Source organism: Microcebus murinus, chromosome 2 (assembly GCF_040939455.1).
Source record: "Microcebus murinus isolate Inina chromosome 2, M.murinus_Inina_mat1.0, whole genome shotgun sequence".
Classification (NCBI taxonomy): domain Eukaryota; kingdom Metazoa; phylum Chordata; class Mammalia; order Primates; family Cheirogaleidae; genus Microcebus; species Microcebus murinus.
In genome coordinates, this window is record NC_134105.1 from 58,572,894 (window position 1) to 58,598,501 (window position 25,608).

Here is a 25,608-nt window from a genome sequence, read left to right on the forward strand (position 1 = left end):
AATCATAGAGAAGCAAGATGTTTTCAATGGGAAGATATAAGAGAGTTTCCAGGTGTGCTTACTCTGGGTCAAAAGAAGGGCACATTCACTATTGTCCAGCTAAAAAATTTCCTTTTATTTTTAGTATAGACAGGGTCTGACTCTAGTCAGGCTAGTCTTGAACTCCTGAGCTCAAATGATCCTTCCGCCTCAGCCTCCCAGTGTGCTAGGATTACAGGCATGAGCCACCATGCCCAGCCACATTTCCCTAAAACGTGACCTAATTGTTGAACTACCATAATTTTGTATTTATTTCAGCCTCATCTGCACAAGTAGCAACCACCCTCTAATGTCTGTAAATAATAGATAATGTTCCTAGCAATTGTTCTTGTTCCATATCTTTAGTTTCTTTTATTCTGACCCAGTTGCTTTTATCAAATTGTTTCCTCATGGTTACTGACTTTTTGTTCTGTACCTCATTTACAGTTTATTCTTGCTCCATAAACTTTGGATGTTTATTCTTAACTTCTGGTTTTGCAGCATGGCATTTCCTAGTGACTGTAACTTGCACTTATTCTTCTGGCTGTTTCTGTTTTAGATTGCCATGAATATAAGAAATATTAAGCCCTTTGGATGAAGTATATTTCCTTCCAAAACAGGAACAGATTCAGACACTGATTATACTTCACCTAATTACTGAATCTTGAATTTCATTCTTGGCTAACCTTTTCTACACCTTTGTCCACAGAATGTTTTGTTGCTGTTGCTGTTGTTTTATTTTGTTTTTTAATGAATTCTCAGTATTAAATACTGATGTTTTCTCACTCTCACACCATTCCCTACTCCCTGACCCTTTTACTGTTTCTTGGATCCTGGGTTTTCTTAGGCACTCTGTAGTATCAATTATCCTTACTATAGTTTCTAACAGACCAAATTCTAAGGCACAAGAAACCAGATAGGTGAGTGGTAAAAATAATAAAAGAATAATGTACCAATTACATGAGCTGAAGAGGAGACTACAAATTAAGCTATCAGAAGATTGAAGGTTAATTTTATACAGAAAAAGAAATGATTCATCAAAAAAATGAATCTTACAATTAAAAATAATTTAAATTATTTTAAGAAATTGAGCTGAAGACAACTTCTGTAAGGTTCTATGAATGGTAGCTATAAAGAATTAAAAAATCACAGGACTATGTACATATTTATAGGCTATGAAAGAACAGTGCTTAAAAAGGAACATTAATAGGGATGTGGTTAGCAGAATTATTATTCATAATAACATAAGAGATTTTAAAAATTGATTATAATAAATATATTTTACCAAAACATTCAGAACATTCAAAATACTTGGAAAGCCCTGACGATGGTATATGCTATGTATCTTTATAGATATTAAATAATCCTTATAAAATGAATATTTTATTCCTACTCATGCACATATCATAGTCCCTTACCATAACACTATATCCATTTCCATATGTATATATTTAAACACACACATACTGATTATCAGTATATTCAAATTTCTTATCAGTATACAACAAATTGGTTATCAATATACAACTTTCATTGAAAGTATCCTTTAATATGTGCATAAAGCATATACAAATGCAGGTGGCATGCTCTGAAATCCACGAGTTTATATTCTACACAGAGCATCAAAGACACTTCACATGAACTATATAATTACATAGCATATACTATCATCTGGAACAAATTAGTATACTTGCACTAAGTTCTGATGAAGGAAAAGTTTTGAGTAGGATATATTCTGTCTTTTAAACCTATGCTTTTATTTGGTGGATAACTTTTATGGGATTTAAGGACTTGAGGACATTCCTGTGCTAAATCTAGAACACAGGTCCTCCTTTACATTGAAATCAGACTAACAAAAGTCTGGACCTTTTGTAGTCCCTTCTAATCATTCTAATGTAATGAAAACATCATAGCTCAGGCTACTGAGGAACAGGTCCACACAGGAAGTTTATGTATTACACACTCAGTGCTTTAGAAATTATAGAGAGTTCATGCTAGTTAATTATACTACAATGTAAAGTCTTCATTTCTGCCATCACCTACTGCCCAAATCAAAACAAAATTCTAAAGATAGAAAAGGCAAACTCTGGATTAAGAAGATTTGATGTCAAATCCTAGCTATGTCACTTAATTATGTGGCTTTTGGTAAGTTAATTAACTTCTCTGAGCCTTAGTTTACCTATTTCTAAAAATGAGATAAAAGTACCTGTCTTATGGTATTGTAGAACCACATGCAAAATATCTAGCACAGTGCCTAGTACATAGTAGGCACTCAATAAATGTAAGTAAATTTCTTTTTATTTCCATTGTGTCCTCAAAGCAATTTATGACTTAGCATAAAACATTGAATAAATGTTATACATAGAATTATCACTCTTTAATAAACTAAATATTTCTTTATATTTTCAAGCACTGAGAAGTAGTTTCATATCACTATTACTACTTGCAATAACGAAGACAAATAACATATATATATATATACAAAGTATAAATATAAAATGGTTATGGTGTGTTATTAATGCACAACAAAATTATATTTGAACCACATTGTTGTATGACTTTTCTCACATCAAGAAAATCTGAGGTAGAATATTAATAATATAATGGAGTCTATTTAAGAGAAATTGAAGAAATTCTTACTAATCTACATAAATTATAACTCTAGTATCTTACATAAAAATATTTCAAAGAAAAGTAATGAAGTAATTATGCTTACCTGTTTCCAACGTGCAAGCTTTCCTTTTATATTAGTTTCAGGCTTGTAAAAGATATCCTTACGGAGCTTATCTTCATATCCTTTGGTTATGTAAATCCATTTTGTTTCATATGCTCTAATAATTCTTTCCTGCTGTTTTTTACATATAAAGAAAGGGCTGAATATACGGGGAAAAAAACTATTTATTAGTCTTCTGCCAAAAAGTGGAAAATGAGAAAATTACTCATGAGTTCATTTACATCTTAGAAAACATGATGTTAAATTTAATGTAATACTGTATATGTTTACATCTTATGACTATATAATGCTATATAGGGACTAAGGTTTATTCATCAACATTCATCAAGGGATGGATGAGTACTGAGAAATTTCTGCTGCTATGAATCCACAAACAATTCTGTATTTACATCTGGCTATGCATTTTAAAATATAATGGAAGGGAGACCATGACTAAATTTTGTATAGAAACTTAAGGTAACCAATGTGAAGTCTTTTTTTTTTCTCCCCAGTCAAGAAGTAACATTTTTTATTGTGGTAAAAGTTTTATTTTACTGTATCATAAAAAGTATTCGTACTACATTATAAATACTAGAAAAAAAACTCTAGAGCAGTACTGTGCAACAGAATATAAGCCACAAAATAATTTTAAATTTTCTATTAGCCACACTAAAAAAAGGTATAAAGAAACAGATGAGAGTAATTTTAACATTATGCTTTATTTAATCTAATATGTACAAAATATTACCCAATAAATGGCATCTACAAGGTAACATCATACTTAAAGATAAAACACTAAATATTTTCCCACTAACATCAAAAACAAAGAAAAAAATGCCCTAAATCTATTCAATACTGTACTAGAACTCCTACTTGGTCCAATAAAACAATAAAAAGAAAACCACAGATCAGACTCACCTTTGAATATAGATGCAAAATTCTAAATATTTATGAAAATAATTGATCAATGTAAGTAAAGAATAATAACACTATGACCATGTATTGCAAAACTAATTACATCAACAAATTAGTGGCAAAAAATATGATTATATAAATAGATACAGAAAAGGTATTAAATAAAATATAGCAACCAATATTTATTTAAAAATATTTGTAATAGAGGATAAAAACAAGCAATGTAATATCACAGAGATAATTTACCAAAGATCAGTAACATCAATTCTATGTGATAAAATACCAAAATCATTTGAAGTAAAATGATGAACAAGATAGAAAGTTTACTGTTACTATTATTATTCAGTAGTAGAAGTAAAACAAAAGTAAACAATGAAAGCAATCTTCTCACTTCTCAGATATTTTAAGTGGGCCTTATCTATTTATTCACTCATTCAAAATATTTTTACTGATGACCTACAAATTAGGGTAAAATATAGGAAAAGAATACAATTTATAATTATTTAAATAAGACAGAACGTTATTTCTCTCTCATTACAACTAGCCAAGCTTGGTAAGATAGTTCTGCTGCTTAGAGGCATTCAATCTTGTTTCACCATACCCAAAAGCACTGTCAATAATCAATATGATGAATCTATTTTACCCCATGGAAAAAAGAAGACATGAAAACAAAGGGGGCACAATACATGTAAGCATGTGAAGAAGTTGTACTCATTACTTCTGCTAACTTTCAAATGTAACAAAAAATGTAGTCAGAGGAACAAGCCACAAGAGAAACTGTTGATAGAATTTCTAGTGGTCAGTCAATTGCCAAGAGAAAAAAGAAATAATGGATATTCAGAGGAAAAGTAGTATAGTAATCTGCAAATTCCCAATATGTGCCCTATGATGAGAAAAAAAGTCACTAATACCATGAAGCTTACATTCTCTAGTAAGTGGAGATAGATAATACAGAAATAAAATACAAAATATATAATAAGTAAATTGTTTTTTACATAGGCTGCCTGGGATAGTATTGGTAAGAAGGGACAAGGTACAGCGGGGCATCTCAGAAAAACATTCTTGTCAGACAAAACATCAAGTGCAAAAGGCCAGGCAGAAGTATTCTTAGTGAAGAAGACCACATGTGGCATGTCTAAAGAACAGCAAAATCATTAAGATGGAAATACATTGCAGAGTTTTGAGAAGAAGAGTGAATTTGAATGAATTATTTTGGAGAAATTATTTCAGGAACAGAGAGCTAAAGAATTCTGTGAAATATCTCCCCAGTGAACAACCAAAAGTCATAAAAATTATTTTTTTAAAAGTTAAAGATCTCTGAAAATTGTGCAAAGGGCATATAGAAAATAAATAATTATTTCATCAAGAAAATCTATTGTCTTAGTATTAACAGTGAGAATTTTTGTTATTTAAACCATAACTTTCTCTCTTCTTTCCCTTCCTGCCCCCACCCCAGGTTAGGATGATAGAAGTTCTACTCTGAGTAGGTACAATCAACAACACAGGATCCCTCTCCTACTAGGTCCCAGTTGAGGGATACAGTAGTATCTCCCCCAAAAGGACAGGGACTAGTATATCTCATACCCCTCCCCCAGCTCCATGTTTCAGAAGCATTATGCCAGCCAAGAATGGCTGAAAGATCTGGGCTTCTTCCTCTCTTCAGCTTCCACTGATAGGGCAGAAGGTGTAACCCACATGCGATAAATAGGTAGAGAACACTGGAGTCCTGATAACTCTTAGCCCAGCTTACCTGTAGGGAAGAGATTCCATGCTAAGTGAGGCAAGCTGAAAAGACTAGAGACTGCTGTCAAAATATATTTATAAAAAACTAAAAGAAATTACAGTTTAAAACAATGAAATAGATTTATTCTCCAAGATAGAACTTTTTCTACAGCAGGTAGTACTCAATATTAGAAAACTTTGGTAATATAGAGAAAAGACCAAAAAGAAAAAGGAGTACAGTGCTCTATTCCTGGAGCTCTTGCCTTTGCTCCACTGAAACTAAGGTAATACAGTTTCACTCTGTCCTTTTGTGACTCTGGAAAAATGAGATAATATATTAAAGAATATTATCATGGCCTGAAATTTGAAGACTAGAAAGTCAGATAATAACTTCAGCAATTTCAGAAAAAAAATTAAAATTTTTCTCTGTGGGATTAAATAGCAAAGTAAATTATTGGATTAATTATTAGTTTACAACTCAATACACAGGTATTATTAATAAAATTTTAGATGATTTTTTAAAAGTTTGAGTCCTCAAAGCTTGCTGTTAATTACCTGGATTCAATAGAAAAATATAGAAGTGAGCAGCAAAATTCAAAGAAAGTGTTCTTCACAGTAATTTTTCAATGAGAAAGAACATAATACACTTAGAATGCTTTTAAAATGTCTGCAAAATATTATCTGTAAAGAGCTTTAAATTTATATATTAATGAAAATTTTAAGCCCTAATGTAAGCATTAAGGTATTATGATAATATGTAATGTACCATTAATAAGTTATAAAATGAATAAGCATGAAGAACAAAACTTATAAAGACCCATAATTCAAACAGTTATTATTTTAAGAGAATACAATGTCCTGTTATGTACTTAGTCTTTAGGTCTATTTGTCTCCAAAAGAAAAAGATAAGTTACAATATAGAGCTGCATTTCAATTCTTTTCTACTGTAAAACAGAGAAAAAGTACATAAAATTATTGAAAAAATAATTATTACAATCAGTAAAGGAAAAAATCATCATCTTTAGAATATTTGTAGATTGAAATATTTTAAATTTAAGATCACCCAGAATCAATGATGAAAGCTAACTTTCCAGGTAACTTTGACAGTGGGTGAAAGTAAAAATACAGACAGACGTAAAAGGTGTATGTATTTTAATATAATACAATTAGAAATATTAGTTATCCACATAGCCTTCCTGTAAGTGCCATCTCAAACCATCTTTACTTATGCGGCTCATTCCATTAAATAATGACTGTACTTAATGACAAGAGTCTCATGTACAAAGTAGGATAGACTTCAGCAATAAAATCTTCTAGGAATAGTGTCTTTTTTCAATGGTAGTTCTTTGTTCTATTATTTGTTTATTGGTCTATAGAGATATTATAATCATCTTGGACAATTTTGACAGTTTATATTTGCTTACATATCATTCTTCTGGTAGTTAAGTGCTATGCAACCTTTTTCATGTCCCGGTAAACAAATAAAATGATATTGTTTATTTACTAGTGAAAATAAACTAAGCTACTTGTGGCTAGAAGTGAACTGCCAAAAGATGCATGACATTATGGTTGACCCAGGCTTGTCCTGATTGCTAACTCATAACCCCTTACAGATATGTCAATATGGCACAGTAAACTGTATAGAGGTTTAGCTCTAGATTTTAAAATTTCATAGTTTCACATATTAGTCATTTATAAGTTTCAATCTTATTTGTAAATGTAGTATTAGCTTCTTATTATTTTTCTCAAATATTTTTTTTCTGGGCTGGGCCTATCTATTTCATTACTCTTTTCAGAGAATAAGCACTTCTTATATAATACAATCATTATTTACTAGTTCTAGGTTTTTGCTTAGCTGCTAACTGTATTGATTCCTGATTCCAACTTTTAATATTTATTTTAGTTCTTTTAAGTTTAAAAAACCCTAACCCTTTTTATGAATATGTAATTTCATCCATATTCTATTTGCATTATATGAAAATTGCACAATACTTTTTGATTTTTTTAAATTTTACATTGAAATTTTTATTTGATACAGGAAATATTTATGGAAATATGTCTTAATTTCCAGGGAAATTTCATCATCTTTTAATGATGTGCTTTTAATTTTATTGGAGAAAGAGTATTTGAACTGCAAAAATCACTTCTTAAAAAATGCAACACTCTCTTCTGTAAGTCCTTCTGTAAGGACTAAGTGAGGAACTTAGCAGCTCCTCTCTTCAAAAGTAATTCTAAAACTGGACACAATTGTCAATAATTACCGTTTTAAAACTAGAAATTGACTAAAGGCATACAATAAAATGAAAAGCATTTCTTGAAGAAAATGTATAAATGTCAGTAAGGACACTGGAGAGTCTGTAGAATTTTAGCCTGGTGCTGTTCCTGCCATTAGCAGCCATCCTTCTCCTCCACCACTGCTAATTACTTAACACAAAAGTATTACCATAGCATAGCAGACTGGGGTACTGACACCTTCATGGGTGTAGAAGGAAAACAATAACTATTTCAGTGGCAAGCAACCAGGGAAGTCCAACAATGCAGTTAGCCTAAAGTTTTGACATGGAGTGGAACAAACAATAAACTGACAGACAAGCTAGATAATAAACATGGAGATGTGAGGTATGAGATCTCCCAAAAGAGCCTTAATATGATGCGACATAACTCTTATAGTCTTGAAGTTTGTGTGCCTGTACACTGCTCAGGAGAAACTGGAGAGCTTCCTAGCAAGCTAATCATACCTAGCTGAACATGAACATTACAAACACAGACAGTAAAATCCAGGACAGATCTGAAAAATGACTGAACTATGAATGCATTTTCCAAGTGTACACAGATCTATTGCTAAAGGATGGAAGACTTAATGGCTCAAGGAGTTTAAACACAACCTCTGACCAATCATTGTTTGATCACTAAGATATACAGGCCCAGCAGTGATCCTCTAGGAGACCAGCCCTAAAAAATAATAGTTATTATAGTAAACAAAACTGAGCTAAGATATCAGTTAGCTCCACACTCTGGGTAAAACAGACTACACAAAAATATTTCAAGTAAAACAATAAACGAATACACAGCAACCAAGAATCACCACTGGATGACTTGAAATCAGCATCTAAAATTGCTTTAATATATATATTACCTAAAATGTCTGATGTGAGATAATGCATATGTTAATTAGCTTATTTAGCCAATCCACATGTTTATGTATTTCAAAATACCATGTTATACATAGTAAATAGATACAATTTTGGCTATCAATTTAAAAAATAAAGTAAAAAAAAGAAATAAGTAAAATGTCCAATTTCAATTAAAAAAGTATTATACCTGCAAAGAAACAGAAAAGTGTGACCCATATATAAGAAATAAAAGCAGTTGATGGAAACTGCATCCAAGGAGGCAAAGATGTTAGACCCAGCAGATGAAGGTTTCAAATAACTATGATAAATATGTTCAAAGAACTAAAGCAAACCACACTGAAAGAACTAAAAGAGAGTGCTTTATAACTGATCAGTTATAGAATATCAATAATGAAATAAAAATTATTTTAAAATAACCAAATGGAGATCCTAGAATTGATAAATATCATAAGTGAAATGAAAAATTTATTAGAAGGGTTCATCACAAATCAGGAACATTTTTATATACTAATAACCTTCAAGCTGAGGGTCAAATCAAGAACACAATACCATTTCTAATATCTGTAAATAAAACAAAATACCCAGGAATATACTTAACCAAGGACATGAAAGATCTTTCTATAAGAAAAACTACAAAATACTGATGAAAAAAATCATAGATGACAAACAAATGTAAAAACATCTCATATTCATGGATTGGAAGAATCAACATTGCTAAAATGGTCATATCATTCAAAGTGATTTACAGATTCAACATAATTCCCATCCAAATGCCAATGTCATTTTACATAGACTAGAAAAAATAATTCTAAACTTCATATAAAGCAAAAAAAGAGCCTGAATAATCAAAGCAAACTGAAGCAAAAAGAACAAATCTGGAGGCATCATATTATCTGATTTCAAGTTATACTAAAAATCTGTAGTAACCAAAATAGCATGGCACTGGTATAAAGGCAGACACATAGATCAATGGAACAGGATAGAGAACCTAGAAATAAAACTATACAGCTACAACCAACTGATTTTCAACAGCAGATAAAAACATGTAACATCTCTAAACATCAGTGAAATGCAAATCAAAACCGTAATGAGGTATCACTTATCTCTAGTAAGAATGGCCTTTATCAAAAAGTCCCAAAACAATAGATGTTGGTGTGGATGGGGAGAGATAGGAACACTCCTACACTGCTGGTGGGACTGCAAACTAGTTCAACCTCTGTGGAAAACAATATAGAGATACCTTAAAGTGATACAAGTAGATCTACCATTTGATCCAGCAATTCCACTACTGGGCATCTACCCAAAAGATCAAATGACACTCTACAAAAAAGACACCTGCACTCGAGTGTTTATAGCAGCACAATTCACAAATACAAAGTTGTGGAAACAACCCAAGAGCCCATCAATACATGAGTGGATTAATAAAATGTGGTATATATATATATATATATATATATATATATATATATATATATATATATATATATATATATCATGGAGTACTATTCAGCTCTAAGAAACAATGGTGATATAGCACATCTTGTATTTTCCTGGATAGAGCTGAACCCATACTACTAAGTGAAGTATCCTAAGAATAGAAAAACAAGCACCACATGTACTCACCAGAAAATTGGGATTAACTAATAAGCACCTAAGTGGACACATAGGGATTACATTTATTGGGTATTGGGCAGGTGAGGGAGGGAGGGGGAAGGTATATACATACATAATGAGTAAGATGTGCACCATCTGGGGGATGGTCACACTTTAAGTTCGGACTTGTGAAGGAGGGGGGCAAGGGAATTATTCAAAACCTTAAAATTTGTACCCCTATAATATGCTGAAATAAATTAAAAGAAACATACACTGGGGAAAGAAAGAATGCCCTAATCAATAAATAGTGCTGGGAAAATTGGAAGCTACATATAGAAGAATGAAACTGGATCCCTATCTCTCACCACATACAAAAATTAACGCAAGGTGGATTGAAGACCTAAATGTAAGATCTGAAACCATAAAAATTCCGGAAGAAACTATAGGAAAAACTCTTCTAGACATTGACTTTGGCAAAAAATTTATGACTAAAACCCTAAAGGCAAAAACAGCAACAACAAAAATAAATAAATGGGACTTAATTAAACTAAAAAGTTTCTGCATAGCAAATGAAGTAATCAACAAAGTAAACAGACAATTTATGAAATAGGAGAAAATATTCTCAAACTATACATCTGATAATGGCTAATGTCCATAATCTACAAATAACTCAAACAAATCAGCAAGAAAAAAAACAACCCCATTAAGAAATAGGCAAAAAATGGCCAGGTGTGGTGACTCACACTTATAATCCTAGCATTCTGGGAGGCTGAGGCAGGAGGATCACTCAAGGTCAGGACTTTGAAACCAGCCTAAGCAAGAGCAAGACCCTGTCTCTACTAAAAATAGAAAGAAATTAATTGGCCAACTAAAAATATATAGAAAAAATTAGTCAGACATGGTGGCAGATGCCTGTAGTCCCAGCTACTCGGAAGGCTGAGGCAAGACGATCACTTGAGCCCAGGAGTTTGAGGTTGCTGTAAGCTAGGCTGACACCTCAGCATTCCAGCCTAGGCAACAGAGTGAGACTCTGTCTCAAAAAAAAAAAAAAAAAAAAAAAAAAAAAAGACAGAGTTTTTTCAAAAGAAGTTATACAAATTGCCAACAAATATATGAAAAAATGCTCAACATCTATGAAAAAATGCTCAATATCATTAATCATGAGAGAAATTCATATAAAATTATAGTGAGTTAGCACCTGGCAGATGGTTATTATGGTTATTATTAAAAAATCAAAAAACAATATATGTTAGTATGGATATGGTGAAAACAGAATGCTTATAGTCCTACCAACATTGTTTCATAGAAGTAAAACTTCTATGAAAAACTGTATGGAGATTCTTCAAAGAACTGAAAGTAGACCTACCATTCAATCCAGCAATCCCACCACTGTGTATCTACTCAAAGGAAAAGAAGTCATTATATCAAAAAGACACCTGTATCTGAATGTTTACCATAGCACAATTCACAACTACAAAGATACAAAATCTACCTAAGTGCCTATCAATTGATGACTAAATAAAGAAAATGTGGTGTATTTATATTTATATATGGCTACTCAGCCATAAAAAGGAAAGAAATTATGTCTTTTGCAGCAACTTGGATGGAACTGGAGACCATTATGATAAGCAAAGTATTTCAGGAATGGAAAAACAAACACCATATATATTTGGTGTTCCACTAATAATTGGGAGCTAAGTGATGGGTACATATGGTCCTAAAGTGGTACAAAGAACATTGGAAATGAATTGTACCCCCATAATATTCTGAAATAAAAAATACACTCAAAAACAAAACCAAACCAAAACACTTACCTAGAGGGTACAATATGCACTATCTGGTGATGGGCGCACTAAAAGTCCTGACCTCAGCACTATGCAATTCATTCATGTAACAAGAACACTTATACCTCCTAATATTTTGAAATAAAAATTATATTTAAAAAAGAAACCACAGTATGAAAAGTAGCCATGTTCATATACTTTACTACAAATTATAAAACCTAATTAAATTTATTTTGCTATGAAAGAAAAATAGAAACTGAACTGGTAAAACAGAGTCAATGAAGTCGAAGATAGGTCAGTATAGATTATTTAATTTGAAGAACAGAAAGTAAAAGGATGAAGAAAAATGAAGAGAGCCTCCTAATTCATGGATCATCATTAGGTATACCAACATATACATCATGGGAATCCCAGGAAGAGAAGAGAATGAGAAAGGGATAGAAAAAAATATTTGAAGACATACTGGCAAATACACCAAATTTCATGAAAGAAAAAAAAAAACACCTGAATATCCAAGAAGCTTAATGAATCCCAAAAAGAGAAACTACAAAGAAATTGATACCTAAACACATCATAGCTAAATTGTTGAAAGCCAATAACAAACAAACCTCCTCAAATTAGTACTAACAGGAAAACCACAATAAGATTAACTGCTGGTTATTCAGAAAAAACGGAAGTTTGAGGGCTGTAGAATGACATATCCAAAGTCCTAAAAGGAAAAACTGTCAGTGAAGAATTCTATCTCCAGCAAAACTACCCTTAAAAAATAAACACAAAAACAAAACAAACAAATAAACAAAAAACATTCTAAGATAAAGAAAAACTGAGAATTTGTTGCTAGAAGTTCTTCTTTATAAAAAATTTTAAAAATAATCCTTCAGGTCAAAAGGAAGTGACATCAAACAATAATTTCAATTCACATGACGAAATTAGTGCCAGTAAAGCAATTACAGAGATAATTATAAAATATAAATTAATGTAAAAATATATTTTCTTTCTTCTCCTTAAATATATATAATAGCTCCATATACAATAATGGCACATACAAGATATAATAATAGGTAGGAGAACATGGAGCTATATTAAAGGAAGGAAGTGACATCAGATAGTAACCTGAATTCAAAGGAAAAAAAATAATACAAATTGTAAATGTGTAGATTAATTTAAGAGTACATAAATATATTTTTTCTCTTCTTAATATCTTTATAAGGCACACTGTTATATAAAGCAATAATTATATATTGTTTGGTTTATATCATATATTATAGATTTTTTTATATATACACATATATATACACACACACATATATATATACACCAACAATAGGGCAAAAAAAGGCAGAGGGATTTGAGCTATATTCAAGCAAACTCTATATTTTATTAGAATAAAGTTAGTACTAATTTAAAGTAAAATGTAATAAGATTCACATGGTAATACATAGAGCAAACACTGAAAAAATGACAAAATAAAAAAAAAACAGTTACCAAGTAAACAAAGGAATCAATGTGACACTAGAAAATACTTATTTAATATAAAAGGATGTGGTAAAGGAGGAATAGAGGAACAAATACATATGATATATAAAAAGCAAAAAGCAAACTGGTAGATGTAAATCCAGCTACATAAATAATAATATTAAATGTGAATGGATTAAACACTCTAATTAAAAGAGGTATTTTCAGATTAGATTACAAATAACAAAAAATAAATTCTAACCACAAGCTGTCTCCAAGAGAAACTTTAAAATTCAAAGAGGTCTCAATAAATTTAAAAGAATTGAAATGAATAAACTATGTTCTCTGAGCATGGTAGAATTAAATTAGAAATAAACAATAAAATGAAATTCTTGGAATTGCAAGAAGTTTAAGTGAAAAATTTCAAGCAAGATGCAAAATATGTAGGTGTGGGAAGACATTTCTCAAGGTTAGAAATAGACATACAAGCGAACTAATCATTTGGACCCCTAGGTTGTAGGAATCCATAGGTCCCTCTCAGGAAAGTTTTTCATGTTTCCCAATTCTTTCTTCTTTTTAAAAAAAGTTATCAAATTCACTAAAGCTTTCAGGAAATTGTAATATAATAGTGATGACTACAGGCCTTCTTGTTCCTGGGTCTGGATAGGATCACATTATTTTCCTACTGTCTTTCTAACACATATATAAATATATTTTAATCACATTCACTGAGAAATAGAGTCTAGTTGTCTTAGACTTTACATATAATAAAGTCTTAACTCTGCTAAAACCTAGTTTATTACAATCCTGGCATTCAGATAGCTCCTATTTTAATACCACCTATAAAAACAAATTACAATCATCAATTCAGACAACCACATAGTAAGAAATTTTTCTTAGAAAATAAGCTGAAATCTGTCTTTCTAAAACTTCCATTCACTATACTTAATTCTTTTATCTATGTTATATAAGTGGAATATTCAACTATGTGAAGTCAATTATTTGAATTACCCTAAATTAATTCTTTTGATACTTAAGCATCCAAGTTCCCCTAGGTAGTCTTCTCACAGTATGACTAAGATATTTTATTTCTGCCCTTCCCATATTTTTTTAAAAAATAAATTTATTTAATAAATATAACCTAAAATGTTAAAGTCACAAAAATTTTGTTTGTCAAAAATAGTTGGTAAATGACACTTTTAACATGGAACACTTGCTTTGTGTGGGCACTATGGGATAATATAATAGTTGTGATGGTGACATAGTTTTTAAATCTCTCCAGATCTCTTCATAAAAACAGACATAACAACTAGATGGCAACATTTTTAAAATATCTATAACCTTACTGTGTGAAAACGTATCCTCAGGAAATCCAAAATGTGAATGAATGGGGAAAAACCACTGACACTCATAAGACCACTGTGGTGTTAACAACTACGCAGGAGTACACAGATGAAAGTAATGACACATTTGATGGATAGAAATAAAACAAAAAGTTAGACACTCGCTGGAAAGCTTGGAGAACCAATTTGAGAACAGAAGCTAAATCCTAGAAGGGTTTTAGTGTGTGAATACAAAGGGATCTCTGTTAAGATCTGAGGAGTCTGCAGTATTCTGGGACTATGAACCCCCAAAACTAACCAGCCAAAACGCTTCTCTAGGTCAAATCCCAAACCAAAGGGCAGCTTCTGGGGACAGAATAGAATCTAAATTAAGCAGCACAAAGAAATGGTGAAAATGAGAGAGAAAAAAAAGATCCACGATAAAAATGGGATGGTGGAAACTAAAGCTGAAGGACTTGGAATGAAAGCCATATTTTTTGGACACTACACAAAACAACAGAAGCAGTGGCTTTAAATCCTGAAGTAAGAAAGGCTTCTTCTTAAAGTTCAGAAAAATTAATTTCAGAAAAGGGGCAATACAGAACGAGCATCATCTAATCCTATACAGAGTTCCTACAAAGGAAAAAGAGAATAAGATAAATATAAGTTCCTATAAAGGAAAAAAAGAATAAGATATATAATAACATTGCCACAGACAATGAAAGCAGGCCAGAAGGTGAAGCCTACAAAAAATAAAAATAAAAATTACAACCCATTATTTCAAAATGAGCTAAAAGATATCAAGAAATTGTATGGGACTTGTAAGAGTAACATAAACCAGAATGAGATAAATTTAGAAATTCAGTGACAGAACTCAGAAAAAGAATCAGTATTTATAAATTCAATTTAAATATAAAGACTAACCTAGAAAAAGTGTAATTATAAGTGAAGACAACAGAAATTCCCTTTAGAGAAATAGAAGATTAAAATAAGAAATGTTTTTAAAATTAGAAAGAAAATCAATAGATAACTCAGTGATAAATAAATCTAAATAACTATTCAATAATCTATTTTAACTAAATATCTCTAGTCCAACAAAATCCTACAACAAATCTTAAATTTTATTAAGTATGTTGTTAATTGTAATATATAGAGAGCAATCCTGAAAGTATTTTGTGTGTATTGTAGGATTAAGCTAATAAGTAAAATTATTAATAATGTTAGAAACCAGAATTCTCATAGTAGAAGGGAAGTATAATAATGGCAAACAATGTCAGTGAAGAACCTTCTGTGTTGGATTAGCATTCGAGGTAATAATATGAAATCACGATGGAAAAAATAATCTATTTTCTATTCTGTTTGCTGAAATGGCTTAGCAACCATGACATCCCAGTAGCAATGAACACATCTACTTTTGAGATCTTAGTTTCCAAATATCATTCTCTAATGAAAGAACTGAGCTCTTTGGAAAAGCTGATTCCAGGGCTGTGGTTAGAAAAGCAAAATGAGAACAGAATTTGGAATATGTTAAACAACAGAACCTGACATTCACAGATTTACTATGCATACTTTCACCTGTTGTTCACAACTGATCACAAATGGCCAACACATAATAGCTGTCTGACATTGAATATATTTCCTACATCAAGTTTAAATTCTTTTTTTTTTTTTGAGACAGAGTCTCACTCTGTTGCTCAGGCTAGAGTGCGGTGGCATCAGCCTAGCTCACAGCAACCTCAAAATCCTGGGCTCAAGTGATCCTTTGCCTCAGCCTCCTGAGTAGCTGGGGATACAGGCATGCACCACCATACTCAGCTAATTTTTTCTACATATTTTTAGTTGTCCAGCTAACTTCTTTCTATTTTTAGTAGAAACAGGGTCTCACTCTTGCTCAGGCTGGTTTTGAAGTCCTGACCTTGAGCGATCCTCCTGCCTCAGCCTCCCAGAGTACCAGGATTACAGGCATGAGCCACCACGCCTGGCCTTAAATTCTTAATGTTTAATCAGCAAAATATTAATAGAAAACACAGAAAAAAATCAAAAGCTTTGTTCCATTAAATGATATAAAGTAGATTAAAATACCTACTATGGTGCTTTACAAATACTGCACATTTAATAATGTTTGTTTCCTATATTATTTTCCATTCTATTACCTTTTTTACAACCCATTCACCCAACCAGTTATCCTTCCTATGACCTCAATACAGGTGCCTTTACATAGGTTTTGGAGACTGTCAATGTTATTACAATATTTCATTCTAAAACAAAAATGTATTTCCCGTACATCTTATCACTAATATTAGAAATACTATCACTCTAAAAGATAATAGCATTAATCATATTATAATTTTAAAATTTAGGCTGTATATGATATTTCAAGCAGTTTAAGTGAAAAATTTCAAGCAAGATGCAAAATATGTAGGTGTGGGAAGACATTTCTCAAGGCTAGAAATAGACATACAAGAGGATTAATCATTTGGACCCCTAGGTTGTGGGAATCCATAGGTCCTTCTCAGGGAAGTTTTTCATGTTCCTCAGTTCTTTCTTTCACTTTCCCAAAGATGAATCCAGAAATACTTTTCAGATTCCACCTCCCAGAGCCTCTCCATTTATTGAGTATTCATCAATTTAGCAAATATTTTTGAGCACCTGTGTCAGGCATTCTGTTATATGCTAGATAGAGGTATAGAGTGGAAAACAGAGATGTAGACTCTATGCCTCACATAGCTTAAAGTACATCAGGAGATATATAATTATACAAACAACCACGATACAGTAAGGTAAGTTCTTGTGACAATAAAAGTTTGTGTTACACATTGTAGAGACAAATATCACAGATATTTGTCCTAAGCAAGCTGAAAGCCATTGGAGGATTTTACATTGATGAATAAAATGATTAAATTTTTATTTTAAAAAAATACTTGTGCATACTGTGGGAAATGTAATAGGAAGGAAGCAAGAAATCCAAGGAAAGTTTCCCCTGGAGTCAAATAGCACAGAGAGCAAGATATAACACAAGATATAACTAACAATAATGATTTAAAAAAAAAAAAAACACCTAATAAGAATGTAATATCTACTTTTGCTAAGAGCTATGAACATATATTCAAAATCTCAATTCCCACAAGCAAACAGAAAAATAAGTACTGCTGTTAGCCCCTGCTCTTTATGATTTTACAGATCAGGAAATTCAGATTCGAAGTTAGTTATGTACCTAATGGAGCAGAGCTTTAAAGAGAGAAAGAATTCAAATCAGTCTGTTTTGAACCACTGTGATATATTATTATTGATATCTCTCCCTACAAAAGTCATTCAAACTCTACTGACACATTCTGAGTTTTCAGGGAATGTTCCCATGAGCAAAGTTTTTATGTTACTTGAATATCAGCAAGAGGCTTGGTTCTGAGAAAGGAAAATTAAATCCCAAGGGCATAAACCTAAGACAAGTCCTTTAATTAGATAATTATTTCATATACAGTACATACTAAATTTAAATACAAAATATAAGACAGGAATCATATTTTAAATAAATAAGCACTGTCAACAATTGCCTGATCCTTTCCATATCCTTCATTCCAGATGGTTTGACTTGTCCCTACTTACAAGCTCATTGTCTCTCATACTTTGACCTCGGTTTGAAAAGTATATGAAACTACTTCCTCAGAAATTGCAGGCACTGTGTTATGGTCAGTTTTGCTACTTGTCCCTCATACTTTCTTTATCGGAACTATTGCAACCACCTATGATTTAGCACAAACAGACCAATATAGGAGGACATTATCTTTGCCTTACCACAGAATGTTGAATTTCATTTCAGTGAAACTTACTAATCTTGTTTTTTCAGATAACATCCATTGTCCTATTCCAAATTATTTTTAATCCTACCTATATTTCAGGGCCAAATTTCATTTCTATATTCTGAATTTCACCATTTAGAATTAAAAATAAGCTATATGAAAATATTCATTTATTTCTTCATATATTTGATATTTGGTATGACCAATACATATAAATTGATGACAGAGTATCCTATCTTATCTCCACAAGTACAGTATTGACAGATTCTAGCATGAAAAGTTTCCATTTATTTGCAAAGATTAGCTACTGCAAAAGATGCAAGAAACAAGGGGAGAGAAAAATACAACTTACTAAAGGATAATATAGATTGATGTGGTAGCAGATGTTTCAGCAAACACTTCTAAACAAACTATAAAATCCTCATATACACGTTTCATGATTTATATTTCTATTGTATACCATTAGATAGTTCATGGCTTATATTTCTAATATATCCTATTATATGAGAGAATTTCAATATATGCTTTTGACTAATATCTTTAAGTTTAAAAAAATCTGTCAGAATTATTCTGATAATTATTAATAAAAACTTTATTAATTGGTTATTCCATGATAAATTTAAATGAAACAGTTTAAAAATATCAAATTTTGAATGTGCTAAATAGTATAATATATATTACTATAGAATGTAATATATTCCTTAAAACTAGATCAAATAGTCTATACCATTTTGATAATACAGACAATAAAAATTAAAATTGAAGAATTGATTTCATCATTTATCTTGTCATTTTATTTCAATATTCAAATAGTATAGAATAAAAAACATACCTCAAACTTTTTCTAACTAAGAAACCACGTATCCATCTTTGAACAATCAAAACTGGTGAATTATGAGCCAGAATTTCATTAATTTTTGAAGTAATATATTTAATGTTATCAATTTCATCCTCATAAGTTGTTCCCTGTATGAAGAAAATATATTCAATAATTTATGTTTCATGAAGATTTTTCCCCAAGATATTTCAATCTTGGTAATCTAATAGTATGAATAAACTAACAAAATCTTCATACAGTCTTATAGGCATAATAGTTAATAAATGCATTTTCATACTAACTTTATTAGAGTAAAAGAACAAAAATTAGTAGCATCAAATAATTTCAATTCTCCACACAAAATGCAAGATTCTTGATAATAACTTTTTCCATTCAAGGTTCTTCTCCTAATCTGATAACATATATATACAATTTTTACTTTAATCATTCCTGATCTCTGAAAGGTAATGGCATGAACATGTGTCCAGGGAAACTCCAAAAGTATTTTGTGGCTCCCCACAAAGAAAAATAATATATATTGGTCCATAAAATAATTTACATTAGCTTAAAATTTTGTTGTAGCTTAACTAGAATGTTGGATACTTTTATTGGAACACATCACATTTCCTTGGAAAAGATATTCTATATTACCCTTAAGAAAGATCGTCCCTGAAAATTTTTAAATTTAAGATCATAGACTCACAATTCTCATTGATCACTTGACTTAAGTTTTGAATGTGGAATAAATAAATAAGCTGATATTTACATTCTAAGGCATCTCTCCTGAAGATTATCAATGCTCTAACATTCAAAACACAAATCAACCACTCATTGTTATTAGTAAATTTTTTACTTGGCCCTGGCTTGATTCCTTTCCCAACAATAGCAACTGCAAATACTTTAAAACTATTTAGTGCTTTTCAAGTTCTTTCCCTAGTGCTTCCTCACATCCCACTTCCTTTTCTACAGAGAAAATAGGGCCATCAAGTCTGAACTCCATCCACTATTTCCCCTCTATTCCCTACAAATTTAACTATATTCCTATATATACTGAGTAGAAGTACCTTCTACTCAATCTTAAAACAAGTAGTACATCTCTTCCTGTCCAAGATTAGTGCTCTGTTACTGTTATGAGTCCCAACTCTCTCTATTTTTAATTAGTTTCCTTCTATTGACACTATGCTGTCATCTACAAATATGATGGAACTTCACTAATCCTTAAAATGCATACATACAAATAAACACTCATAGCCCAACCCTACATCCTTTATATCTAACTTATGAAAATTAAGAAATGACAATTAAAAGCCAAAATTCTTGAAACAGAATTCCAGATTTGTTTCTCCCATCCTCTCCCTTCCTATATTTCAGCCCACTGGCTTCTACCTTTATTATCCCAGGAACACTTTTTTTTTTAACATAGTTAAGATTGGACATTCCCTCCTTGAAATACTTCCCTTCAATTCTGTATACCACTCCTCTCTGTTTTCCTGTAACTCTTCTTTACTTCTGGAATTTTACAGACCTAGCCATGTTCATCACTTAAGTGTTACGTTGAAAGAATTTTCTTTTTAATCTATACATACTCTCCAAAATGACTACATCCAAATCCACAGGTTTAATGCTCACCTTTATACTGGTGACTCTCAGATTTCTGTCCTTAGACTTGAGCTACATAACAATATGATCAAACTGCTATCTAATTAAACTCAACTATCTCAAACAAGAATCTTTTTTCTCCAAATTGCTTTCTCATATGCTCTACATTAGTGAATGGTAATACTAAATCATCTAATACAGAAACCCTGAAACCACCCTAGGTTCTCTTATCTCTTATGTGTCCCTGTATACAAATGTTACTAGATCTGGTATATTCAGCATATTCACATATTTATCTGACCTCTCCTTTTTTTCTATTTTCTGCCATTGCTTTGCTGTATGTCTTTATCACTATTTTCCTAACTTACTAAAATAACTCTTAATTTATATCTGAATTAATTCTTACTCCCCCTACTCCCTCCAATATTAGGAGGGAATATAGGAATATAGGAATAATATTCCCTATTGCTAGAGTAAACATTCCAAAATGAAAATTTGATCCCATCAAATTCTTGCTCAATATATCTCATTGACCTACCACTGAAAGACTAATTACAAATTTCCTGACTTGGCACACAAAGTCCTTGACCTAGCCCCTTCCAACCTCCTCAATGTCATCTCCCTTCACCCTACATAGAATACCTTCAACTTTAGCAATATCCAACCACTTACAACTTTGAAAATTACCTGATAATCAAACCTCAATGCTTTTTACAGATGCCATTTCCATTTCTTGAACTGCCTTTCTCAATTATTTGTCTCACTATCTTAGTACTTTGGAGACTCATTTCCTTCCTTTCATAAGCCTTTCTTGACATTAATCTGAGTTCAATATCTTTCTACAATATTATCCTGTGCAATAACTCGTTTGTCACATATAACAATGTTGAATTTTACCTGAGCTTTGTGTTCCTGGAAAACAATGAATGTTAAGAAATCTCCTCATCCCTGTTTCAAGAAATGGTTTACTGCAAAGAGGCACCCTTCCTCTATGCCTAACTGGGATACTATTCATGCATGCCCCTCTTGTTTACCTATAAAAAGGCCTGACATAAACCTTCCAAATTCCCATTCTTTGCCTGTTCATGATTAGCTGAAATGTTCAGTCTCCACTGATCAATTGGAGCAAAATTTATTGTTAGCCAAAATTTAGATAGGATTTTCTTCTTCCCCTAAGCCCTTGATGGTTGGCCCACCCTCAGCCTAAATCAGCATAAAGCCCCTCCTGAGAGTAGGCTAGTTTCAGGGTAAAACATTCTTTGATCTATGATCAGATCATTCCACTTCCCTTCATTCCACTTCCTGATACCTAGTTCTTTCTAGCCTTGTTTGTCCCACTTAAAAAACAAAACAAAATAAAACAAAACCCTTAAGACATTTGCAGATCTAATGTCAGAGCATTCTTCCTATTGCAATAGCCCCTTTCTCTCATTTGTGATAAGCCTTTTGACTATTCTCTCTTTACTAAGTCCTGGGTACTTATTTATTTAACAAGGCTATGCTCTAATGCAATGATAGGTCTATCTTTCCCATGTATGCTCACTGAGCTTAAAAACTCTTCATCCTATATATCTAGGACTAAGTAAGCTATTTGAACTATAACTGGCTTATCAGTTGACTATTAAATCACTAAGTAATTATCATTGTTGGCCTCTAAGCTTGATTTCACAATGTCAAATATTTTATTCTTATAACTCAATTCTTTTATTTGGCTACAATATCATACTTTTGATTTTTCTACCTTTTTAATTTTTCTCAGTCTGTTTTGCTAATTTATCTTTCTCTGTAAACCATTTAAACATTAGGATACCTTAGACTTTCTTTCCTTTCCATCTCTTTGCTAACAGCTAACTCTCCTCAAATGATTGCCTTCCTTGCTACATCTTACTGTCTTACATATGCAGATTATCCACATAGCTATATCTCCTGTCTGGAATTCGCTCTTAAACTATAGAACTATAAAACGAACTTCCAATTCCATTTCTCTACTTACATGTCAAAACCTGAAATAATTATCTCCCCCATTTGAATCAATTCATACCTCATATTGCATTACCGATATAGTCATTAAAACTATTATTCATCTTGTCAAACAAATAATAAATCCACATTCCTCTTTTTCTTATATCCCTTTCCATCCAACAAATCATAAAAATCTATCAAATAACTCTTTCATCAATCCATTCCCTATGCTCTATACACTGTACCAATTTATTAAATAAGCCCTTATAAGTTAAGACCCAAACTATCATGATAGACTCCTCACTAATTCCTCTATACTCAATTTACCTCCACTCCAAAATTATAGAATAGAGGATGATTTTTCTAGAATAAAAATTGGGTGATATAAAAGCCTGAAATATTTCCCCAAATTCTTGCAAGAAAAAGTCCTGTCTTCTTACTATTACATATAACACCCTTTGCTATTTTAATCCTGTTTTTGTCTCCAGTATCACTTGACATGCCCAAACATGTCCTCTAAACTCAAAGAACACTGAACTACTTGTTGTCACTTGAATGTACCAACCTCTCTCCATACCTCTGTGTCTTTGCAAATGCTTCTACTCTGCCTCACATGCTCTACACTCATACCAACACCTCTATTTGCCTGGTGATTCCTTACATTCAAAAACCTATCTGAAGTATAAATATTTATGCTTTTTTTAATGTGACTAGATATGAACTTCAAAGATTTTTAAAGAAAATATATGCAGTTCTTTCATGGATTTTGCCCAGCATTCAGATTCATGATTTTTCCCTTTATTTCTTTGATTATTGCTTCTCATTTGCTTTAATTTTCTCTACTGTAATTCTTATTTATGTATATTAGATATCCTGGATCTGACTCCCATGTCTTACATTTTTTTCCTCATCATTTTACATTTCTTCTCAGTTTGGTGAAACTATTCTGTCAAAGGTCAGCTTTCTCATTTTGAGTTTCTATTTAGCTTGTCAATTATTCCAGTTAAGTTATGTGGCTGAGTCTAAGCTCTTTTCTGAAGCTCCTGACTGCTCTATCTCAGATGAGTCCTGCTACATATCAGTTCAGTTTGCTATTTATTGTAATCCTGACTGTACATGAGTCTCTCCATGAAACCTATTCTGTGATCCATAACAATGGATCCTATCACTTGGTCCATAATTACCCTGAACAGATAGGAGGATTGTAGAATTTCCTCTAGTTCCTGTTATTTTATTATACTTATCAGGAAGAATAGCTTATTTAAAGTCAGGGCACCCTAGTTTCTTCCTTTGATTAAGTCCTGTCTTAGTCCATTAAGGTAACTATAACAAAATACCACAAACTGAGAAGTTTATAAGCAACACAAATATATTTCTCAACAGTTTTGGGAGCTAGCAGGTTTGGTGCTGGGTAAAAGCTGATTCCCTGGTCATAGATGTTTCTTCTCTGGTGTGTCCTCACATGGTGAAAAGGAGAAGGGATCTCTACAGAGTCTTTTTTTTTTTTTTTAATAAGGACACTAATCACATTCATGAGGGTTCTACTCTCATAAACTAATCACCTCTCAAAGGCCCCAATTCCAAATCCCACCACACTGGGGATTAAGAGTCAGCATATAAATTTTGAAAGGGCCACAAATATTCAGACCATTGCAAGTCCCATCTTCATTACATTAAAAAAAAAGAAAATTACCTCTAGGAAATAGTAATTTTTAAAAATATTATCCTTTATTGGTTTTTTGTATAGAGGTGATCTCCACAAATCTTTATGTTTCTCTGTTCATTGCATTTGGGCTCATGGTGTTTATATGTGGCTTGGTGAAAGGAACATTGAGTGTAAGTATGTAAATGTGCATAAGTGAGGGAGAGAGAGAATGAGGAACAAGAAAACAGGAGGGAATTCAGATGACTAGGCTCAAGAAGTCCTGTAAGATGCAGTTCTCATCAGTAGAGAACCATTAAGCACACACTATCATTTACAGCAAAGAGTCCAGTTTCCCATTAAGTTATGAATAATTTCTTCTCTTCAAAGAGATAAGCAGAATATTCATTAGCTATGGACAGTGTTTCACCCTTCCAGAGAGCAAGTAGCCTCCAGACTACACTTAAGCTGATGTCATATAACAATTATCTTGTAAAATGCCAAGAAATATACTGCTGCAAACTTGCACAAATGCCATAAACCATTTGACATCTGAAGACAAATGGAGGAATCCTCTTTCTAAGAGACAGTAGTGCAGAAAGGAGTGAAGGCTATGAAGAAAAACTACCTGTGTTTAAGTCCAAATTCTACCACTTGTTAGCTGTGTGATATAGGGTAAATAATCTATCTGTCCCCTGTTTTCATCATCTGTAAAATGGAGATAATAATGGTACTATTTAACTGGGTTGTTGTGAGGTTTCAAGCATACAAACAATGTTATCTGTTAACAGATGTTAGTAATCTATAAAATGATATAATGTTTTAGAGTTTACAAAGGACTTCCATTATTATATTCGATACTCACAAAATTTAGTCTAAAGAGAGGCATGTACTAAAAAATTTATCCAAACTAACATAATATAAATTATAAAATCAATAAATCAACTACAAAAGATAATTAGTACTAACATTTTCTATTCAGTAAAAGGAATTATAGTAAAAACTTGGCAAAGAATAACACATGCTTAGGAGAAAACTATCAACAATCAATAAAATAGGTGGTAGAATAATGAAAAATCTATACCACTTGCATGAAATGAAGTAGGAGCCATTGCAAATCTTGATATAAAATATA

General features: G+C 31.8%; 1 protein-coding gene across 1 annotated transcript in view; it reads right to left on the bottom strand.

The window, feature by feature from the left end:
* The window catches only part of LRRIQ3 (leucine rich repeats and IQ motif containing 3), a 138,691-nt gene that overhangs the window by 90,577 nt on the left and 22,506 nt on the right, over nucleotides 1-25,608 (bottom strand). The window contains exons 5-6 of the mRNA XM_020282438.2: nucleotides 19,286-19,419; nucleotides 2,735-2,891 (exon numbers count right to left, since the gene is read on the bottom strand). Of these exons, the coding sequence (XP_020138027.2) occupies nucleotides 2,735-2,891; nucleotides 19,286-19,419 (291 nt within the window). The remainder of the gene's footprint in view (nucleotides 1-2,734; nucleotides 2,892-19,285; nucleotides 19,420-25,608) is intronic.